The sequence below is a fragment of the Cyprinodon tularosa genome, unplaced genomic scaffold (genome assembly GCF_016077235.1).
Source record: "Cyprinodon tularosa strain WSP-4 unplaced genomic scaffold, ASM1607723v1 ctg98, whole genome shotgun sequence".
Lineage (NCBI taxonomy): Eukaryota > Metazoa > Chordata > Actinopteri > Cyprinodontiformes > Cyprinodontidae > Cyprinodon > Cyprinodon tularosa.
The window spans coordinates 842900-862553 of record NW_024039762.1 but is presented as its reverse complement, the minus strand read 5'-3'; the positions used below and the strand labels follow the sequence as shown (position 1 = coordinate 862553).

At 40.5% G+C, this 19654-nt stretch overlaps 2 protein-coding genes across 2 annotated transcripts in view; both read left to right on the top strand.

Moving 5' to 3' along the window:
* Nucleotides 1-464: 464 nt before the first annotated feature.
* LOC119777130 (proteasome subunit beta type-11-like) lies at nt 465-2786 on the top strand. The gene has a single exon (XM_038275925.1). The coding sequence runs from the start codon at nt 549-551 to the stop codon at nt 1707-1709; it is 1161 nt and encodes a 386-aa protein (XP_038131853.1). The 5' UTR covers nt 465-548; the 3' UTR covers nt 1710-2786.
* A 6817-nt stretch (nt 2787-9603) lies between these two features.
* Nucleotides 9604-19654, top strand: part of LOC119777037 (cadherin-24) — a 69620-nt gene continuing 59569 nt past the window's right edge. Inside the window, exon 1 of the mRNA XM_038275776.1 lies at nt 9604-9733. The gene's annotated coding sequence lies outside the window, so the exon portion shown is untranslated. The remainder of the gene's footprint in view (nt 9734-19654) is intronic.

Here is a 19654-nt window from a genome sequence, read left to right as displayed (position 1 = left end):
TGTGGCACTTCCTGATATTCCGGTCTAGCAGGTTCAGCATGAATTACCTTTAAAGGGCTAGAGCCGTGCTGAAAATGGCTCATCTGTGCTGTGTAACCACAACCTTTCACACTGACATTGTGTGTTACTCTAACAGGCATTTGATCCATGGGACTGCTGCTTCAAAGAGTCGAAGTTAATTTGAAGTTCTCGAGCCAAGACTTCAACATTACCTCATGCTCTCTTTGGCCTACGCCCCCACAGGACTTTGAAGCGATTTGATTTGAAAAACAACCTGATATCACAGCCAAAATTAATTACCCATGGGCTATTGACTTTATACGTTTCAAAGAGAATGAAACATTGGTAATGATGCCGAGGGGTTGCTTGAGTGACCACACAGAAACATGAGCCCGACCTTCTTGTCTATTTAAACGATGATTACTGCCAGGCTTAAGATGTACAGTCTCTGTTAGACAGCTGACGTTTCACAGAGGGTTTCAAAGCAGTAAGGACTTATTTTGAAAGAAAACTTTTGAGGCATTTGGAACCACAGAAAGTTTTACTCAATGGCTCTGCAGGACCTGTGCAGTTTTGCTGACATCTTTCAAGAAGGCGTATCTACTGTTAGAAATTTAACATCAGCTGTGAAAGAAGAAACTTCTAGCTATGTAACTGGTACGGCCTTTAGAAGTTCAACCAGCCTGTTCCATTTCTATGTACCAGTAGCAGATTATCTGGATGAAAACCCAATACAGTTTGGACAAATCAGCAAAATGCAGAGATCAAGTGGGATCCTATCCCATGAATCGCTCTCGTCACCCTCCTCCTTGCCTGCAAGTCTTCCTTTTACCTCCTCCAGGTCCGTACCTCTTCCCTTCCCCATGGCCCATGGGACAACCACCCTAGCTTTCATGTTTCAGGGGGGCGTCCTGGCTGCGGCAGACACACGCTCCAGCTGCTCCGGCCTCGTGGCGTGTCCAGCCTCCCAGAAGATCCTGCCCATTCACAGCCACCTGGTGGGCACCACCTCAGGAACGTCGGCCGACTGTGCTCTTTGGAAACGCATTCTTTCAAGAGAGCTGCGGCTGTACCAGCTTCGCCACGGACGCCGGTTAAGCACCAGGGGTGCGGCCAAACTGCTTTCTCACATGCTGCACCCTTTTAAGGGGACTGAACTCTGCGTGGCAGCAACACTGTGTGGGTGGGATGGAGGCGAGCTGGATGATGGATGTCATGACCCAAAAGACTCAGAGACTGATCAGAGTGAAGGCGGAGAAACTACAAAGACTGACCTGGAAATGGCTGTAGGTGCCCCCAATGAAAAGGTTTCTCTGTCAAAGACTCAAAGCCCTTCAAACACCAAGCTACAATGTTACAAGAAAAAAAAAAGCTTCTCTGGACCAAGCCTGTTTTATGTATACAGTGATGGAACTCGCCTAGAGGGATCACTCTTCTCTGTGGGCTCAGGATCACCCTACGCCTACTCCATCTTGGACCAAGGTGTTCGCTGGGGTCTGACAGTGGAAGAGGCTACATCAATAGCAAGAGAGGCTGTGTACAGAGCCACCCACAGGGATGCATACTCCGGGAACTTTGTGGACATCTATCACGTCACCTCAAAAGGGTGGACTCGCAGGACGCGTGAAGACTTGAAGGAGGAGTATTACAGAGAAAAGGAGAGGAGAAGACTTGAGAGCGAAAGACGACGCATGATCTCGTCAGAGTAAAGCAGACAAAGGGAAACGTCTGGAGGAAAGAAAAGCAAACATCAGGGCGTAGTTCGCAGAGACAAGGCTGCATCTTTGGAGCAAATACTAAATTAATGAACACGACAGGCAGTTGCATCCTCCAGGCTATCTCTCAAAAGATAGGGGCATGCATATCATCCCATTTAATAAACAGCTGATGTTTTGTTTGCACTGTGATAAAAAGTGCTCTAACAGCATCAAGGCACTGCTGGCTGCCATTTTGATGTAGATGTTAAATGATTACAAATCATTTCATCTGAGATAATTACCACCTACCCCTTAATGTGCTTTAATCACATAAACAAGAACGATAGGAGACAATGAGTAGTGTGAGGATTTCAAAGTTGAAGCTCATGATGTATTCTTGTGTGTGGGGAAACACATTAACTGCAGCAATAAAGGAGCAGCAGCTGAAATCTGATTTGTGCCCACTGTCAGAACACTTCTGAATTTTCTCTGACGCGTCAATAAATTAATGAATAAATGAGATTTGGCTGAACTTGCCTGTTCATTTTGTGAGAAAGCTGTGCTCATAAATAGAACTTATTATTCAAATGACAATGACTCTGCAGAAGGATGGTGAGAGGAAGGGAGCAGTTAATCTCAGCCTAAAGCCACACCTTTCTGAATCTTTGTAAAATAGTGGCATGGAAGTTACTACATGGGAGGTTTTTAATAGCATGCTTAAATATGTGTTTTCTCAAGAATGTGTGATAAGCTGATATGTGGAATTATGACATATGGTGTGTGGCAGAGATTTAAATGGCTACATATATGTATGTGTGCAGTCAGTGTGTCTATATGCTATTAACGGTATAAAATAAATCAGACACAATGATCTCTGGCGGCAACATCAGCAGAGATATGCCCTCTAACCAATCTCTGGTTGGATCTGAGAGACTAAATAGGGAAGGAATCTCTTATTCAACCATCTGATCTAAGATCTCCATCTTTGGAAGACAGAATTAGTGTGGAAAAAGAGAAGAGTGTTTTTCAAAAGAGCTCTTGTTTGTTGATTTTTATTTTCTGTGTCTGATTTTGTCTTTTGTGTGTGCAAACAGAGCCAGTGTCTCACCATAATTTATTATGGTTATTTGATAAAAACTCTTTATCCTCCATGAAGACTCTTGATTACAACCAAAAACTACACCCCTAACAGGGCAGCTATCTGTTATGTTTTGCACAAATCTGGCCATTGTTTAAAGAGAGCCCGAGGAGGCTCCATGTAAAGCTACCTTCACATACATTTAAAAGTATAAGACAAAGAGAATACATTTTTATACAAAAAAATTGATCAAATCAAATGATAGAAAATTATCTTCATTCCATTAATAAAGACTTATTCAACAGTGTTTAAAAGTTTTAAATTATTTCATGATCTAGGCGCTAATGACCAGGCTTCATTACTCATTTCATTCACCTGCTTATCTCCGCCCATTTCTCATTATCACTCATCTCATCCACCTGCTCCAGCCTCTATTTATTTTGCCTCCAGTCATCACTGTCAGATTATCTGAGCACTTGGTGAGAATCTTCTATCAAATCTTAGTGTTTTCTTTTTGCCTGATCCTGACCCGTTCTGCCTTTGGACCTTTCAGCCTGCTTAGACTTCTGCTAATTTCTCCCTGTTTACTGAACCTGGAACTGATTCCTGACACTGTGCTGGATTTCCCTTTAGTACCTCTTCAGATCTCTGATCTTCTGGCCCGGATTCCTGAGCACCTCCTCGACACTGATCGTCCTGTCCTATTATATAAAACTGTAACTGGAGCGTGTAACAAAAATAATTTCCCTCTGGGATTATTAAAGTATTTCTGATTCTGATTGTCTGGCCAGATCTGATCTCCTGCCTGTTTTCTGACCTACAGAACTTCAATGTCTGGGACTCTCTGGGAAGCGTCCGCCGCTTCTTGTCAGCGGCCGACCAGCCGAAGCAAACCTCATCCTCTGGTCACGGACTGAACTTTAAGACCAGGTTGGGGACTTACACGTTCATTGTCATCCAACTAGACGTGGTCACTAACCTGTGTTCTCTTCCTGTAGAGGTTCCTGCCTTAGATGCCCTTGCTGTTCAATGCAGATCCGTCACTTGAAATAAGCCCTTTTTTGAGATATCAAAACTTCTGTCTGCTTTGAAAACTGGGTCCTCTACTCTGAGCCTTGACAAATATTATGAAACCTATGCTAGTATCATGAAGTCTTTGAGTTTGCAGTAATAACTCTATGTGAGTTAGTATATGGTGACATGAGAAAGGATTGTTCAGTGGTAATTCAATCTGAAAACCTCACATGGAAAGAAAAAGAAAATTAGAAGAATCTTATTGAAACAATTATTTTAGTCTTTGGCTTTCATACCTCATTAGCCAACATTACCTCTGAATTTTGTTCGATATGCATGGATAGGAGTAAAGAACAGGGATGTTTCCCTCTAGGCCTGACAGTGGTGGTGGAGTGGAGATTGATGAAGTTGGTCATTCCATGACTGCTGGTTGGCGAGACGGTATGATGAACATTATGGGGAGATCCATTGGACTGCGTGAGCTGATACTAGTTCTTCAATCAGGTACCTGAAAGATGGAAGTCCAGCTTGAATAACACAGGTTGCGTGAACCTGTCCATGGATGGACAGGTTCACGCAACCTCCAGCCTCTTCTCCACCATCATAGCTAAACCTTCATCCGTTAAATTGGGGTTATCTGAATCAAAGTCAGATATAGCGCAACAACTGCCTTTGCTTGGGTAGCAGACTGGTTAAATTGGGGTTATCTGAATCAAAGTCAGATATAGCGCAACAACTGCCTTTGCTTGGGTAGCAGACTGAGTGTTGGATTTGGAGACCTTTTAAGATGAACTCTGGATGCTCATTGGGCTTTAGTGGAGGTGTGGTTCAAAGCTGATTAGCTTGTGTTGGAGGGTAAGTAATCAGTTTCTTCAGCTGAACTTCCACCAAGGCTTCATTAGGATGGGAGAGAGAGATGGAACCAGTTAGAAATGGGAGAGAGAGATGGAACCAGTTAGAAATGTTCAGAACTTGAGACTGCAGTGGAGGTCCACCTTTTAGCCAAAACAAAATGGTTTAGTTTGAGGTAATATAATTTGTCTGAAAGGGTCCACTCAAAGTCCAAACCAAAATCCAAATTATCATCTGTTGTAAGAATTGAAAGCTAATGTTCACACCTCCTCTACATCCAATCTGAACTGAAAACATTCTGATGCAAAGGAACAATTTTGTGAGACTTAGACAGCTTTTATTTGTCATTTTGTTTATACAAGTGTAAAACAAAAAGAAATTTGGTTTGGAACAGCTCTCTGGACAATTTCATCTCTTCTTTCAAAGTGCAGCCTTGAAAAATGGTATTAAAAAAAAAAAAAAGAAAAAAAAAGTGAGGATCAGATAATCAGATAATGATGGACTATTATCTCTTAAAGTCATATTTAGCAACATTTTTTGGCATTATTTGTAATTATTGATTTTATAACTTTTACAATACTATTATACAGTATAAATTACAATAATCTGTGCCTTTTCCCCCAGCTGGATTATTGTAATTCACTTTAACAGGAACTATCCAGGGCGATTCATCACAGCTTTAGCTTCAGCAAAATATGTTTGCACATCTTTTTACTACTAACAAATAGTACTAGGTAGTAGAACACAAAAGCCCATCACTCTTATATTAGACTTAGGTTTACATTTTAATTTCTTTTGTTCGCTTTAAGCCGTGTAATAGCCTAACATCACCAAATTAGTCCAACCTGCTAAACCCAGCCTAACCTCCCCATCTCGTTTCCTCAGGTCCACCAACCAGCTGTCACGGGTGGTCCCTAAATCATGGAGGAAACTAAACGGTGATCAAGCTTTGAGGCCCCAAATCTTTCAAAGATCTGCCTCTGCATAAGACAAGCTCCTTCTGTTTCTAATCTCATTTGAAAAAAAAGTTTTTATTCCTTGTCTTTAACACGTTGCAGTTTCATTGTTGCACAGAACTCTGGCAGCCATGTTTTCTTTTTAAAGCGTCATACAAACAGATATGGTATGATGTGCTATATGGATGCATTAGTTTGTGTTGCGCTGTCATGTCAAATCTCAGTGAACTACATTGGAGCCTGTGGTTGTAATGTATCAAATGAGAAAGATGCTAGCAGTTATGAATACTTTTTCCAGGCAGATGGTTCATATTAAAAAGCTGGAGAGAAATGACTCATAAAACAACGACATCATTTCATTTTTCTTGACAAGAGAAGCTTGGAATAAAAGTCAAGTGAAAATCTGGCTTTTTTGTTGCTGTTTTGGAGCGGTCTGTTCTCACAAAGTGAATGTGACGGCCTACATCTGTTTTTATCACTTGAAGGAACTTTATAAACATGACCCCAACAAGATGATATCTGCCAACGAAAACTTAGATATAAGCTCAGAACATTTTTTGCACATAAAAATAACAAACCAAAAAAAAGTGAACTCCTTAACCCTACCAATTGGGTTTCACTTTGTGCTTACTCAGTAGTTGGCATTTATACACAGTGCTGGGTGGAAGGGGGGCTTAGAAGTGCTGTTAGGGTCATTCCATCTCTTTGTGACTTATTTTCAGGATCTCATACTGTCTCATCATGCTTGTAGCGAGAGTAGATAGGAAAAACTCCCTTTTAACAGGAAGAAACCTCCAGCAGAACCAGGCTCAGAGTGAGCGGCCATCTGCTGAGGCTGACTGGGGTTCAAGGAGAAAGAAGCAGAGACATAAAAAGCAGCTGTAAAAGGCGGCCCCGAAACACACAGCCAGGCAGACAAGCTCACAGCCAGCTCCCATGTCAGAGGATGAAGAGAGAACATCCAGCCAGTTACGGTCAGAGAAACAGGACTACACTGGAAAATAGGCAGAACCTGAACATCTATAAACAAAGGTGTTGATGGCAGCAGCACAGTTGATATTTCTCTCCAGGATGGAGTCACAGCCAAACAGGAACAGACGAGGTGAAGCAAGAAAAGTGAGAAAAAGCAGAGAGCAGAACATTAGAGATAGAACTAACAGATTCTGCAGAGAAGGGGAATAGAGATAGAATGAAGCAGAATGATGAAATAGGGGTCCCTATGTCCTCCAGAACTCTAAGCCTATAGCAGCATAACTATAGAGATAGCTCAGGATAATCACAATGACTCGATCAGTCATGACTGATCAAGACTGCCCTTTTTAAGTATACAGTATTCTTAAATACTGCATTTCCCCATGTTGAGCCTAGTCTAAGCTTCCTTTTTTTCCCTTTTGTAATAGAAAATGATTAATAAACCAATATGTCAAAATACTTGTTTTACATTTATTAAGGATACAAACAAAGCCACCAATACTGTTATAACAGTCAAGAATGCTGACTTATCATAACACCATTCAAGAGAAATAGGCATCAGCACAGAAGTTAGAGAAGCAACTGTTGCTGCTTTTTAAATTGGGCAGTGTTAGAAGACCAACAACTGATTAAAAAAAATATGAATGAGGTATGTTGGCTTGTGTTGGGATCCAAGGTTTGCCCTCCAGAGGGCAGTGTGGATCCCATTCGTTGGGCTTCTGTTTCTGTTTGGATCCAGGGGTTTGCCCTCCAGAGGGCGATGTGGATCCTTCCCTGGGAGCTGCTGTTCAGCATTCACACCTGACCCCCATCAGCTCTGCTGATTAAGCTCTCCCTATTTAAGCTGAGGGAGAGCTTCCCTCTGAGCCGGATCGTAGCCATAGCTCTCAAGCCATGGGTTCCCAAGCCTTGTGTTTCCTAGCCATGTGTTCCCAAGCCATGTAGCATGTCTTAGCCATGTTAGCCGTGTTTTGCCACGCTTTGCCATGTCCGTTACCTGTGCTACTCTGCCTGTCTGAACCAGCGAACCCGTGAGTTTTCAGTTTAGTTCTGATCCCTGAGTTTAACCTGTTTTCTGTCCTCTCTGCCTTCCAGGGCAGATTACCGGTGTTCTTAAATAAATATTGGACTGATCCTTCCTCTGAGTCTGTGAGTTCTGCATCCTTGGGCTAGCAAACCTACCACGCATCATGACAGCTTGGTCAGACTAGCTTCAACTGCACTGGGAAACTTAAACAATAAAGGAGAAGAACAAAAATGTCTTTCCAGTTAAATTAAACAAACCTACGTTTAAATAGAGAGTGTGTCAAAAATCCTCTAAGTCTAAAGGGATGCTGAAACTGATCAACTCACTGAGAAAACAAATACTTCAAGTTATAGCAGCTAAATGTTGGTCTACATCACTCTAAATGTTAGAGTGTACTAACTTTTTCACAGGTTTCACATTTTTCAGTGTTTTCCTCCCGTATCACCTCACTGCAATATGTCAGGAAACTTGTTAACTTTATCATCTTTACACCGACTTCGTTTTTGGGCTTAAATCAACCAAATGAATCATCATGAAGAAATAAACAGGTTTGGGAACCACATATAATAGCTACAAGTCCATGCAACCAATTGTGATGACAATCTTCCTCCGTCTGTTCCTGAGTCATGGCGATACTGAAGTGTCCACTCCTAAAATAAAATACAGCATGAATGTTTGGCAAGGGGGATAATTACAGTCAACATGAAGACATCTTTTATGGATAATTAGAAAGCTGTTTGATCAATTTTACTCTGAAATGCAGCACTTAGTGCCAGTTTTCTTCTGATATTTGAGAGAGGAAGAAAGAGAAGTGCAAAGTTTTTGTGGATGATAATGTGTACTGCTTGAGTTCTTGTAGATTCCAAACTCTCTTCCTCTCTTGACCTGGTACCAATTTTGATTTTCATAGGAAAACCTAAAGGGTTTTGCTGTGAAAAAAAAAGTGAGCTGGCACTTAGTGAGGTCATAGTGGATCCATCCAAACAGATTGGATTGAGATCTTTTAGGATGATTGTGTCAAAGATAATTTATGTTACTGAGTGATTTTATTTTTATATTTGAAATATCTGGTGGGACATATCTTTTATTTTTCATTTTTTCCCCCTCAGCCAAGGCCCCTTAGGATCTTTATAATACATGCACACACACACACTCGTTCTGCCATCGTAGTGAGGACCATGTGTTCACTCCCAGTGCCATTGATTTTCAGTCATGTTTAACCCTTTCTATGCCCTAACCCTAAACCTAACCATCACCAATGCATACATCACCCTAACCCTAAACCAGCTGACACTTTAGCACTAAACCTAACCATTACCAAAATAGCTTGTGAGGACCAGCAAAATGTCCTCACTTTGCAACAACTGGTCCTCAATTTGATGGTGAAATTGGAAAAATTGTCCTCACTCTGAGGGCCAGACAGTTACACACACACACATACCCACACCCATATGTTGCCACTGCATATGGGTCCGGTCCGGCTTTACTGCCCATATGCATCAGAGAGCCTTGCCCTCCATTGACCCTGTCACCAAACCTCCTTCCTAAGACCGCTTTTAAAAGAAGCTGGATGCTGCAGATCCCACGTAGAGCTATAGTTTTAGAAATGCTTTGACTCTCATTTCCAAGTCATCTTAATCTGGGCAGTGCAAAACTGCCTTAAATCGTTAAGCACACCCATTTTTTCCTCAAACTACATCAACTTTGAGCAAGAAAAATAACAAACATATTTTATTTGTCTCACCCAGAAAAAGAAACAGGTGCAGTCATGAAAAAAGAATCAGTGTAATTCACTTCAACAAATGAAACCTGAAACAACTGAGACAGTTTATCTTGTCTATGTTATTCAAAGGTCACATCTGTCAAAAATAGAAGGCTTTTAGTGTAACTGTGGCTCTTTTTCTGAGGTAGTTACAAACTAATGGAGAGCAGGGAAGAGAGAAAGATGGAGAAACACAGAGAGAGAGAGAGAGAGAGGGAGATGGGAGCGGGGGATAGAGAGAGCGTGAGGGAGACTGGGATAAGTGGACAGATTTCACATAGAGCTCGCATGAACCTCAGCATCGTCCCCCCCCACACACACACAGGACTCATTTCTGCTGTAATAAACCACAGGAACAGCACCGCGGAACCCACGGTAAGCTCCCCATTAACATAATAAACCACTTCTTCTTTTTTTTTTCTCTTTTTTTAAATCCTCACAGTGATGTGGCAAGTTTCCAGCAGTATCTTGTCTGATTTAACGTTTACCAATTATATCTGTGGGGCTCCTATCAAAAGAAGGTGGTTTACAAGTGTTTTACTCAGTTTGAGTTGGAGGCGCACAGAATGCGTTTTTGGTTACAGCGAACATGTGGGAGCTGTTCAAGGGACGCAAACTATTATTTTCGGTTAATTCTGGTTTATGCAACCCCATGATAAACCATTTAATTTATTATTCATTCATTTATTTATTAGTATATTGCTAAGCGTGGATGCGCACCCGCTTGACTGTTGTGCGCGCGCGGTACTCTGACCAGCCGCGCGCGGAGACGCTCAGCTTTATTCCCCAAAAATGCCGCCGCTGCATCAGTGAGCGCGTGGACGGCCGGTTAGGAGCCCGCAGCTGTATGTTTTGGGACGTGGCGTTGATTCTAATAGTTATTCCCACTGAGTTTAGTCACATTAACATCCATTTACTTTTCCTGTTTTGTTTCTAGCAATGCAAGGTCACGCATGCAATGGTCCACGAGGTTGGGCGTTAAGTGCGTGGGCTTTGGCGTGTGACCCACAGTAAAGAGAAGCAGTGAGCCATCCTGCGCTGTGGGAAATGTCATGTTCTGGCGTCTTCTCCAAATTTTGCGCAACTTGGTTCTACATTATAACGACGAAATAAATGGATTTTATTAAGATTTTAAGTGACACATTGACTAGGGTTGCCAACTCCCTGAAAAAAGGGACACCTCAGGTGAGCTCCAGCTGACCCCCTTCCTGGCATGGTGATTTTTTTAGCCCCCCTTTGTGTGGGAAATTATTTTTTTTTATTACAATTTGACTTAAATCTGCATTGAATTAGATGGATATTTGGGAGTGACATGAACACATGGAAAAGAAATTATTATCCAGCAATTCACTTTATATACAAAATAATAAACTTTGCTGGATGAAATAAGTATCTTAAACATAAGCCTGTCCTGCTTAACTTCAAACTTTAAAAATGAATATAAAACAATAAATAAATAGTTCACATTTTGGTTCAACAGCAAACTTGTGCAAACTTGTAAACATCGAAGGTGCACCAACCCCAAAAACAGCGTCAGTATTTAAATTACTCCCCCACACTGATCTGTTGTTTCCTGCTATCTTCTTCATCAGCAACACTTGGCTCGACCAATGGGATCATAAGTTGTCAAATCATTGGTCACAACGCAGGACAGGGCCTGAGAACAAGTTTACTATAAGTTTTGTATCCAATGTGCCCTTGTGCTTCATTTTCAATTAACTTTTTACTATTTTTGTTTTATTCTCACAGTAATATGGGGCAAAGTGCGTTCCTTTTCCACTGAATATGGTACGGATACTTTTATTTCTAAATACGAAACAATTCCATTTTTCAAGGGCTGATTGGCAACCCTCACATTGACTGCTAAGTGGAAATATAAAGATGTTTAAAAGTTTTCCACAAATAAAACTCTAAGACCTGCATTAATAATCTGCCCCCATCCTTCCCAAAAGCTAAGAAGCATCTCCGGTTGTAACTGCAGCTGTAGTTCTGATGGAATATTTCTGCTCCAGCTTTTTGCATTATTATTGTTCTCCTTTGCTGATAATTTAAATCAGATTAGGCGGATGATATCTGCATTGATCAGATATCAAATCGTAAATCTGGACTTAGGCTTCTCCCATGTGAAGGTGCATTGATCTAAACCATATAGTACCTCTGGCTGTGTTAAGGTTTGTGTTCTGTTTAATGAACCTACCTCCAACAGGTTGTTTTCGTGCTGAAGAAAATCATGCCCAGAACATGATTCTGCAGTAAACCAGGCTTTCTTCCACATATAGTTTCATCTTTGTAGGTCAGATGGACTTTAGTCAGAATGTTTTGTACACAGCCTCTTTGCAAACAGACGCTCTCATTAATGCAGCGTTTCTTGTATCTTTCTACCCAATATGTCTGCTGTGTTCCATGTTTTTCACGATGATTTATTTTTACTCTAATTCTCTGAAAAATCTCTGAGGTGTTGCTGCATTTATACCAAGATTAAATTACACAAAGTTGGAGTGTTTACTAATTAGCTACTTGTGAAGTCAGTGGATTGGATTTTCTCCGGTGGGATCGGACTAATTCCACCCCAGGACTACTAACCACATTGTGTAGCTCATCACATAAAATCCCAATAAAAACACTCCGACAACTGTTGTGCTAACGTAAAAAGGATCAAGTGGTATGAATATCTTTCCAAAGCACTATAGGTACATCATCCTTTTATTCATGGAGGCAGTTTTATTTGACAAATAAAGTACAAGGCTGAACACTTGCTCAGCACATTGACTTTGCTGTTGTATCACTTAAGCTGTCTGCGTGTCAAACCTTGACAATAATGAGAAGACTGATGTGCTGAGTACAGTGTGCCTCTCTTCATCCGTCTGATTTGGATGGACTTAAGAGATTTGCCCGTGTGCACTGAGGAGAGAAGAGACTGTGAGAATGGATGAGAGGACTGAAGGCATTAAGACGAATGGTGGAGGCTGAAAAAAAAGCAAGAGATGTGCAAATGGAGCAGAGTGTGTCCTGGCAGTTAAAGCCAGCCCCCCTTCCTGAACCAACACACACACCCCTACCCATATTCTAGAGTACTTTCACCACCACTCACCCCCTTGCTCCCCTCATGCCTCCCATCTCCTGTCCCTCCCCCATGTAAAAGGCCTGACATGCACAGGCTATTTTTAATAAAAACGAAATAGCCTTGTTGCAGTGAAGCGACTCAATGCAGAGTGGAAGTGAGACTGAAACAGCGATTTGCAATTTGGAGCTATGTCACCACTCATCATTCCATTCCGAGCCAGCAACGGCAAATCGTCCTCACGCTTTCATCCTCTATCCCTGCCTTACTCCATACACAGGCGCGCACACACATCTCTGAAGACTTCAAACAACGTTGAATGACATGTACTGCTGGCAACGTGGGCTTTGGAGCAAAGCTGCCAGAGAGGAACGTACGCCGCGAGCTCAGTCTCTGCTAATGCACAATAGCTGGGGAAGACAAAAGTATTTTGGAAGAGCCACTTCTCGGATTTTCCAAGGTTTAAGATGCTGGCAAACAGATGTAGAACATCAGGCATTACATGTAGAGTGCTTTTGTAATTTGGGAACATAATAGAATGAGATGCACAGCTGAAAAAATGAAAGGTGGGTTTCTTTTCTGAGAAAATTCAAAGCAAGAAGGGCAGAAATGGCTTTATATGCCTCATAATCAATTGTCTACTTTTTAAATGGGTCAGTAACTAGAGAGGAACATGTGTCCTTGTTTTACTATGGAGAATATCAGTTTGGATAAATCAGTCCGTGTTATGGTTCTCATTATGGAGTACTATCAAAGGCTGCTACTCTTCTATAAGCACACTCTGCCTTAAGAGAATCAAAGCACATCCTTATCTGGACATTATTACATCAAAGAAGACCAGATGATTTAGGTCTGTTCCTATACATCATTTTATCTTTGATTTCTGTAGCTCGAGTGCTGTCGAAAAGTAACTGTTTTGTTTATTCTGTCTTTGCTTGTATGCATAAAATCTTTCATATTGTAAAAATACAAAATAAATTCAAAAGATTCATCCATTTGTAAAGAAAATAAATCTATCAAAACACTTGGTTATATGTGGAAAAGTACTGCCCACCCTTTGAGAAAATTTGGCTTTAATGATAAGATTATAAGTGGTTTAAATCTTTTCATACCTCTTGTAAATCCAAAATAATTTCCTTTTGGAAATCAACGGTTCTTGATCCTACTGTTAGAATTAAAGTAAACAGCATCCTATCCATTCCTTTAAAGATGTGAACAGGGATGCCCCATGTTATATTCCTTAAACCCTTTGTTCAAGTAATTAGGGGAATAATCATTTAATAGGCTTAAATGGAAGCAAAAAAAGTATAAAATAAGTGCCTATGCTCATGATATTTTGTTAAGCCTTACAAACCCTGAAACTCTCATGGCCTTAAGCGTTTTGCTCTTGCTTGAGCTACAAAGTTAGCATAGAAAACAGTCAAGACCTCAGTTTTAATTACGTACTGAAAGAAAACAACATTTAAAGAGGACGATCTTTGTGGAATACCTAAATAATCAAATACCTTGGAGGAAGGTTTCTATAGAAATAAGAAAGTATCTATAAAAAATAATTATATCAACTGATACCAAAACTGAAGTAAACTGCTGGTCATTACTACTCATTAATATGTATAAACAAACCGCCTTTATTAAGATTATTATCTCTCTAATGCCTCTGATCCATTTTCAATCTCCACCTTACAGCAATAACTAATAAATAAATTTCTGAATAGAGCGGGATGAATTCATATTTTATCTGTGATAGGGTTAGGCAAAAATATCTGTTTTCTAAGAAAGAATATAATTCCCCATTGATAAAATCAAGGTGAAATTACACCAGATGCATTACGGTAAAGCTGCGTGTGCACATGCTACAGCATTCTCTTTCAAACAGGTAAATTATTTACAGTAGATGCATAGGACAAACATAATATGTGCGCGAATAGGTTGAGGTTTTTATTTCAGACTTGTATACTTTCCTCTTTAGCTAGGAAAAACAAAACCAGGAAAAAAACATCCAGTGTCAAAGTTCTTCCTGCAACACATTATGCACCAGAAAAATAAATAAATTTTAAAAACCTATAGTTGGTCATCAATCAGTCAGAAGTTCTACATAGTTGCGAAAAATTTAAATGTGATTTCTAATCAGATAAGCTTTTAGATGACCAAAACATAGGATATATTACTGGTAATTTCATAATTTACCCATATCTTACCCATACCCAGTTCTTCTCTGTGCAAAAGCCTGTTGCTGAACCAGTTCCTATCCAGCACACTTTGCAGCGTAACTTTTAAATTCTGTTTACATAAATACCTGTGTAAATTGTGCTGCTTATGTCACACTCTGTATACGTACCGTATTTTCACGACTATAAGGCGCACTTAAACGTCTTTTTTTTTCCTCAAAATGTGCGGTGCGCCCTATGGTGCGGTGCGCCCTATGTGTGTTGTAACTGCGACTTTTGAGACCACCTCATTGAGGAGATGATGAAAGAGTGGCTGAATGTAAGGAGACCAGCTGTTTTTTTCCCACTCATCACCATTAATCTGTAACTCCATGCGTGCCCATCTCACAGCTGATGTGAAAAACATGGGGAAACAAATTAACGCTGTGCTCGCTGTTCAACCGCTCGACATCGGTGTGAACCGGACCCAGCAGGTGCAGCAGAAGCAGCGAGTTTACATGCAAAGTCAATGGTTGACGCGCGTATAGGCACAGCAAAAGGTCCCGCAGCGCGTTTTGGTGCAGCACGTCGGGATCGTTTAAGCATCTGACGCACCGCCAACGCGCTGCTGCAGCTCAGATGGAAAAATTGAAGTTTTGCTGCTGGACGCGCCGCATCAACCAATCAGAGACGCTGATCTGGTAGCTGACAGCGAGACAGACACAGCGCTCTGATGACATATGATATTAACGCAAATGAAAAGGCTGGGTGGATGCGTGGCTGAGGCAGGTGTATGTGAGAAGACTAGGTGGTTTTTTCCACGCATCACCATCGCTGCGTGCCCATCTCACAGCCGATGTGAAAAAAAGGTGAATCAAATGAACGCTGTGCTCGCCGTTATCCCGGGGGTCTGACAAAGGAGCTTCAACCGCTCGACATCGGTGTGAAGCAGCCGTTCGAAGTAAGGCTGCGAGCGGCGTGGGAGCGATGGATGACAGACGGAGACCACAGTTTCATGATAAATGGAAGGCAGCGCCGGGCAAGTTACGCCACCGTTTGCGGATGGATTGTAGATGGACTGTGTCTGCTGGCTCTGTTGTTCAAGCTTTCGCAAAAGCCGGCATTATTTCTGAGGAGCTGCGCTGCACGGAAAGTGACTCTGACAGCGAAGAAGGGGAAACTGGCATGTCTGATTTAGCGCAGCTGTTTAATTCAGAGGAATGCTGAGGATAACAGAGGATGATGACTTTGATGGGTTTGATTAATACTTTGTAATAAATACATGAATAAAGCACAATCATACTCAGGTTTGCTCCCGCTCTATTTTTCTACCTGAAAACTTAATTCAACAGCAGCCTCTGGTCTCCTCCTCCTCTTCAGCGCGGTGGCTGGCAGGTGTTTTTTCATCTAAATAATCTAAATCTTGCAGCTATATTTGCTGTGATCAGTGGGAATAAAGTAGTTTTAATATGTTTTTAAGTGAGAAAGTCCACCTGAAAACTTAATCATTGCAGTCAGTTCATCCAGATTATCTATTTCTGTCGGAGGCGCTCAGACCCCCACATACCAGCGGTGCACCGACAGCAGAAATCCTTTCGTTCACCGCGGCTGCTGGCAGGTGTTTTTCATCTAAATAATTTTAGCTGCAGGCACCAGGATACCGGTAATAAAAGCGAACATATTCTGTCGGCAGGTTTCAGGATTTTAAGTTAATTTAGGAGTGACCACAGCGCTGTGTCATCTGCGATGTGTCTGTCTCACGGCCAGCTGCCAGGTTTGATTAATACTTTGTAATAAATACATGAATAAAGCACAGTCATACTCAGTTTTGCCCCCGCTGTATTTTTAAATACGCAGTAGAGGTATTTAAAGGTAGTAGAGGACATGCACCTGTATATAAAAAACGCGCCCTATAGTCCGGTGCGCCTTATGTGTGTGTTAAATACAGAAATGGGACACATAACTGAGAGTGCGCCTTTTAGTCCGGTGCGCCTTATGGTCGTGAAAATACGGTATCTGGTGTATTTACATCTTTAGGATTGCTCTGCCAAATGCTAAAGAAATATATATGTAATATAATATAATATAATAGAATAGAATAGAATAGAATAGAATAGGATTGAATTGAATGAATTGAAAAGAATATTCCGACAGTAGGAAAATGTGGGTGTATCAGTGGCAGCAAACAGGTACAATAAAAGCGTATAGCTACCCACAAGACTGTAAAATAAGTAAACAAATAAAGCTTTACAACTATGATGACTTGCCTGCTGGTTTGAAATAAATACTTATACATATATGTAATTGTTACTCTGAGAAAAGGCCCTTTTTTCTAATGTATCTGGAAAATCTGTGGACTACGGTTTGCTTAAACATCTAGCTCGAGAAATTTAAAAAGTGTTTTAGATGTGTGTAACTAAAGTGGTCTGTTTATGGTAAAAAAAAATATTACTTTCAGGAGTCAAACTTGTTATTCTTGTGTTTTTTCTATATATGTTGTTGTGTTTAGGCCTGTCGCGATAATCAATAAATCAATTAATCGCACGATAAATAAAAATTATTCACGTCATTTCATTTATCGGGTATATCGTCTCTGCCTGTGTTTTTCTCCTTCTATTGATGACGCTGGATGAAAAGGCTTAACTCCGGTGCTATCAACTGACCCCTCCCCTTCCTCATTTTTGAGGAGGGAGGAGGAGTGGACTATCGCATCAGGTATTCAGCGCGCATCATGTTGTACTTCTGCAGCTAGAGCCCCATGAGGAGTTAGCGAGGTAACAAAAAAACACATCTTATGTTGGGGGAAAAAGCTCGAAATGGAACTGGTTTCAAAGTCGAGAGCAACAGCCGCAGTGTAGGAGTATTTCGGATTCAAACCAAATGACCGAGGCAAACCGCTGAACCTATGCGAGCCAGTATGTCGCATTTGTCATAAAACAGTAGCAACTAAGAGCAGCAACACAACCAACCTACACATGCACCTTAAGCAAAACCACCCAGCAAAGTTTCTCCAGCTGGGGAAAAAAGTACAGGCGGTGGCCCGACTGCGTCTTCAAGTTCGCGACATTCCACCATCACTGAAGCAATTAATCGACAGGCAGCATACAAAAAGGACGGCGCAAAGTGGCGCGCGCTCACAGACAGCGTAGCTCACTTAATTGCTAAAGAGATGCTCCCATTTAATATTGTTGAAAAGCCGGCATTTCGAAAAATGTTGCAGACATTTGATAGACAGTATGAATTCCCCAGAAAACATTCATATCACCAACGTAATATTTTGTATATATGTTTTTATTTTCACTGTGGTTTAACTTGTTTTTAGTTTTTATTCAAGTGTATTTTAAGTTAACAGAGACTGAGAGTCCATTTAATTTTAATTTCTCGTTTTATTTTGTTAACCAGTTCCAGTGTTAAGTGTTCTGTTGAAAATAAAGTATGTTTATCTTTGGCAGGAAAATGCATGCATTATTACATCATTTCCATTAAATCAATGTAAAAAGGTCTTCAAACAATATTATCGTGTATCGTAATCATTTTTGAGACAATTAATCTTTCTGCAAAATTTGTTATCGTGACAGGCCTAGTTGTGTTGATTGAGGAATAGTAGAAAGGATTTAAACAATGAATGTAAAATAGATATAACTTCATGCTGTGTAATGGTTTAGGGAGATTTTAGCAGCTCTTCTGGATATTACTATTATCGTTAAAAATTTTTTTAGATATCTTCAGGTAGCAGTTTATTTTAGTAAAAGAAAATAGAAAGGAATATAATAAAGAAAAATAATTAGGTCAGAGATTAAGTTCAACTTCAGTGGGAGTATAACAGCTGGACTCAAAAGGCAGGAATCCTTAGAGCAGCTTGTAGAAAGGCCATCAGTAAGAAATGGTTATAAGAAGAATTCCCAACATTTCCAGATGGGAACAGTCTAGGCCCACAGATTAAAAAGCCTGTATATTGATTTTTTTCTAACCATGCAAATGTCCAAATCCATAACATATGTAGACAGGAACTAATAATCTGATTAGGGTGCTGGACAGGATGAAAGACAACTAGGCAGAGTTTTTTTCTCTCTGGACCTTGATTGTCCACCTCTGATTTTAACTGAATGAGAAGAAATTGTTCAGGAATTTGCTGTTTGGAACCATTGACTTTCTCTCTGAAGTAAGTAACAGACAAAAGGGTAAAATACTGGGGTGAAAAATAAAAACGGAAGTCATATATAAAACAATGATTTGCAAAAGCCCTGAGGACATAATGTGAAATATTAAGATTTGCTTTAAGGATAGCTCTAAATTCTCAGACAAAGTGGCTTTTCGCTCTCAGCTTATCAAAGTTAAATTGTGAGTTTTATACTGATTATTTAACCTGTGCATGGTGGCCTTTTGATTATTCTTTTCTTGTTTCAATTTTTCCTTTGAATTGTGTGAATTATTCATTGCAAAAGAAGAAAAAAAAGCTATTGAAAATAAAGTTATAAAGATAATTTTTTTCTGGATAAATCAGACTGTCCCAAAGCTTGTGGTATAGAGTATTATCAAAAGCTGCTGCTCTTCTTTAGGGATACCCAGCCTTAAAGATAATCAAAGCACATGCTTTTCTGGACATGGATTACGTCAAAGGAGGCCAGAGGATTTAGGTTTGTCTCTATGTATGGTGCTATATCTATTATTGATGCAGCTACATGGCTTTGGAAAAGCATTTGTCATGTTTCTTCTGTTTTTGCTTTTTTTGCACACAATGTCCCTGATCTACCAACATCCCAAAAGTAGGTGCACCTGAATAAATGTGCACATCAAACTGCAGATGTGATTAGTGGTAGTGTTGATGCTATATTAATACAAAAATTACACCAAAAAAGTCCTTTAGTCCAGTAGATTGGTCTGGACCAAGAGCAGAATTTTTTTTCCCATGCTGTTCACTTCACTTCCACATTATTTTTGTATTTTTAGAAGTCAACTACTGGGGTGGCTTTGTTTAAAGTTACACACATAAACCCTAAAATAGAGGGAAACTAACAAGGGAACTTCTGCGTGCAGCACCTCTCTTATGCGTTTATGCTTTTATCAAAGTGATTGTCAGGAGCAGCT

Coding starts and splice junctions, on each gene's coding strand:
- LOC119777130 (XM_038275925.1), top strand. CDS start 549: ATGGCTCTGCAGGACCTGTGCAGTTTTGCTGACATCTTTCAAGAAGGC.